This window comes from Apteryx rowi, unplaced genomic scaffold, assembly GCF_003343035.1.
Source record: "Apteryx rowi isolate R43461 unplaced genomic scaffold, aptRow1 scaffold_492, whole genome shotgun sequence".
NCBI classification, from domain to species: domain Eukaryota; kingdom Metazoa; phylum Chordata; class Aves; order Apterygiformes; family Apterygidae; genus Apteryx; species Apteryx rowi.
Genome location: NW_020450752.1, coordinates 584,159 through 586,134, shown reverse-complemented (window position 1 = coordinate 586,134; position 1,976 = coordinate 584,159). Strand labels below are relative to the sequence as shown.

Sequence of the window (1,976 nt, the reverse complement as noted above, 5' to 3'; positions counted from 1 at the left end):
TCACCCGGGTTGGCGGCGGTGGCTGCCATGGCCGGCGCGGGCGGGCGGGCTCCCCCCGCCTCCCTCCTCCCTTCTCACGGCCGCCACTGCCAAGATGGCGGCGCAGGAAAACCCTGGGCGCTGCGGCGCAGCCTTAGAATGCCCGCCCGGAGGGGCGGGGCGGAGGCGAGGCGCGGGGCTCCCATTGGTCCAGACGGGGGTGGGGGTGGGACCAAAGAGGCGGGCAGGACGGCCCCAGCCAGCAGGTCCCGCGGAGGGGGCGTGGCCGAGGAGGGGGCGTGGCCACGGCGGGGGTGTGTGAAGTGGGGAAGGGCGAGTTGGAGATTTAAAGGGCGGTTTGGTGACGTCATGTATTGCCTTTTTTTATTTTTGTCGGAGGGTAGGAATTCTGCTGGGATTTGGATTAAAAATGGGGTTGGGATTTTGACTGGGGTTGGGACTGGGATTGAGGCTGGGGTCGAGCTGGGCGAGGGGAAGCGGTAAATCATTAATTACAGCCAATTTTCACCCTGTCGGCGGGCACCGAGGGTGCTGAGCGCCCGGCCGAGCCCTCGCCCATGGCGCGAAGGAGGTGCTGGAAAAACTTTCAACCCGTGCGGGCGATAATTTAATCCGTGGGATCATTTCTCCTGGTCGCTGGGAGCGCGTGAAAGGCGACGCCACTGCGCTCTTGCAGTATTCATGAACCCCTCCTGGGGACGGTGCCACGGCCCCGAAGTGGCCCCGATCGGGGCAGAGAGGCCAGCCTGTCCGTCCGTCTGTCTGTCCATCCGCCGGGAGGTAAGGCATAGCTCCGGCCAGCACGCGCGGGGCTGCCGGGGATGGGATCCGTGGGTGCTGTGGGATTTGGCGAGTCCTGTTTCAGCGTGTGCCATCGCCAGGGCTCAACTCATTCGATCCTGGGGCGTGTGGCACTTTTATACGTATATATASGCATATATATAGATATATGTATATGTATACACATACATGCAGTTTGGTGTCACCAAGCCTCTACCACTGCCCCCACTTCGTGCAAATCCATCCATCCACCAGCATCTCTCTCGAGCAATCCAGAGACGCTCCACCATCGCCGCTTCCGCCATCCCACAGCCTGCGCGGGCGCCCGTCGCCTTCCCCATCCCAGCCGCCACTCTGCAGAGGCGCAGCCGAGCCCCGGTGCGCTCGGCGCACCTAACGCCGCAGGGGGGTAAAGCGGCTGCGGAGGGGGGAAAAAAAAATAAATAACGGGGAGGTTTTAAGATCGGGGATGCTGGGGCCGGGGGGCCGGGGGCCGCACGCCTGAGGGTCGCCCGCATGGAGCCCGGCGCGCCGCCACCGCTGCCGGCCCTCGACGTGGACAAGGGCATCGCCGTGGCCTTCGTGGTGCTCTTGTGCCTCTTCCTGCTGGCCATGGCGGTGCGGTGCGCCCGCCTCGTGGTGGACCCCTACAGCGCCATCCCCACCGCCACCTGGGAGGAGGAGCAGGTCAACTGAGCCGCGCGGGSCCCCCCCGGGACCACTGGAACCCCAGTACCTGGGGTCTCCAGCACCCTCCATCGCCCCAGGGCCCCCGTTACCCCCAGGGCCCCCCAATACCTTCCATTGCCCCACAGACCCCATTACTCCCAGGACCCCCCATTACTCCCTATTGCCYCCAGGCCCCCCCCCCATGCCGGACCCTGCAGCCCCTTCCCCGCCCCCAGGGGGCAGCACTGGGCCCCTTCCCTGGGCGCTGCCCCTTTAAAAGCCCTCCCGTCTCTCGCGCATGCGCCTTGTCCCCCCCCCGCAAGGCCCAAGCTGGCTGGGGAGGCCCCGCCTCATGCGCATGCGCGCTGCGGAGTCTCTTCGCCGTGCCGGCCAGAGGGGGAGAATTGGGCTCCTCGGGCCGCCGTTACCGGAAGTGACGCCGAGTGACGTCCGGCTTGGCGCCCCCCTTTTCTCCGCCTGCTCCTAGTAACCGGGGTCGCGGCCGGCCCCGGGCCTCAGGGGCGAGG

The 1,976-nt window shown here is 66.5% G+C and overlaps 3 protein-coding genes across 11 annotated transcripts in view; 2 read left to right on the top strand and 1 right to left on the bottom strand.

The window, feature by feature from the left end:
- Positions 1-131, bottom strand: part of ARNT (aryl hydrocarbon receptor nuclear translocator) — a 30,709-nt gene extending 30,578 nt beyond the window's left edge. For 4 of the 9 annotated variants that reach the window (XM_026079062.1, XM_026079063.1, XM_026079066.1 and 1 more), the window contains exon 1: positions 5-130. In XM_026079062.1, coding sequence (XP_025934847.1) covers positions 5-29 — 25 coding nt within the window. In that variant the 5' untranslated portion in view covers positions 30-130. Of the gene's footprint in view, positions 1-4 lie in introns of all 9 variants that reach the window. The other 5 variants (XM_026079061.1, XM_026079065.1, XM_026079064.1 and 2 more) reach the window with 3 other exon arrangements.
- Positions 132-1,210: 1,079 nt separating this feature from the next.
- Positions 1,211-1,584, top strand: LOC112972526 (cortexin domain-containing 1-like). Its single transcript, XM_026079145.1, has one exon. The coding sequence runs from the start codon at positions 1,297-1,299 to the stop codon at positions 1,474-1,476; it is 180 nt and encodes a 59-aa protein (XP_025934930.1). The 5' UTR covers positions 1,211-1,296; the 3' UTR covers positions 1,477-1,584.
- Positions 1,585-1,810: 226 nt separating this feature from the next.
- Positions 1,811-1,976, top strand: part of SETDB1 (SET domain bifurcated 1) — an 18,995-nt gene continuing 18,829 nt past the window's right edge. The window contains exon 1 of the mRNA XM_026079135.1: positions 1,811-1,976. The gene's annotated coding sequence lies outside the window, so the exon portion shown is untranslated.

Coding starts and splice junctions, on each gene's coding strand:
- LOC112972526 (XM_026079145.1), top strand. CDS start 1,297: ATGGAGCCCGGCGCGCCGCCACCGCTGCCGGCCCTCGACGTGGACAAG.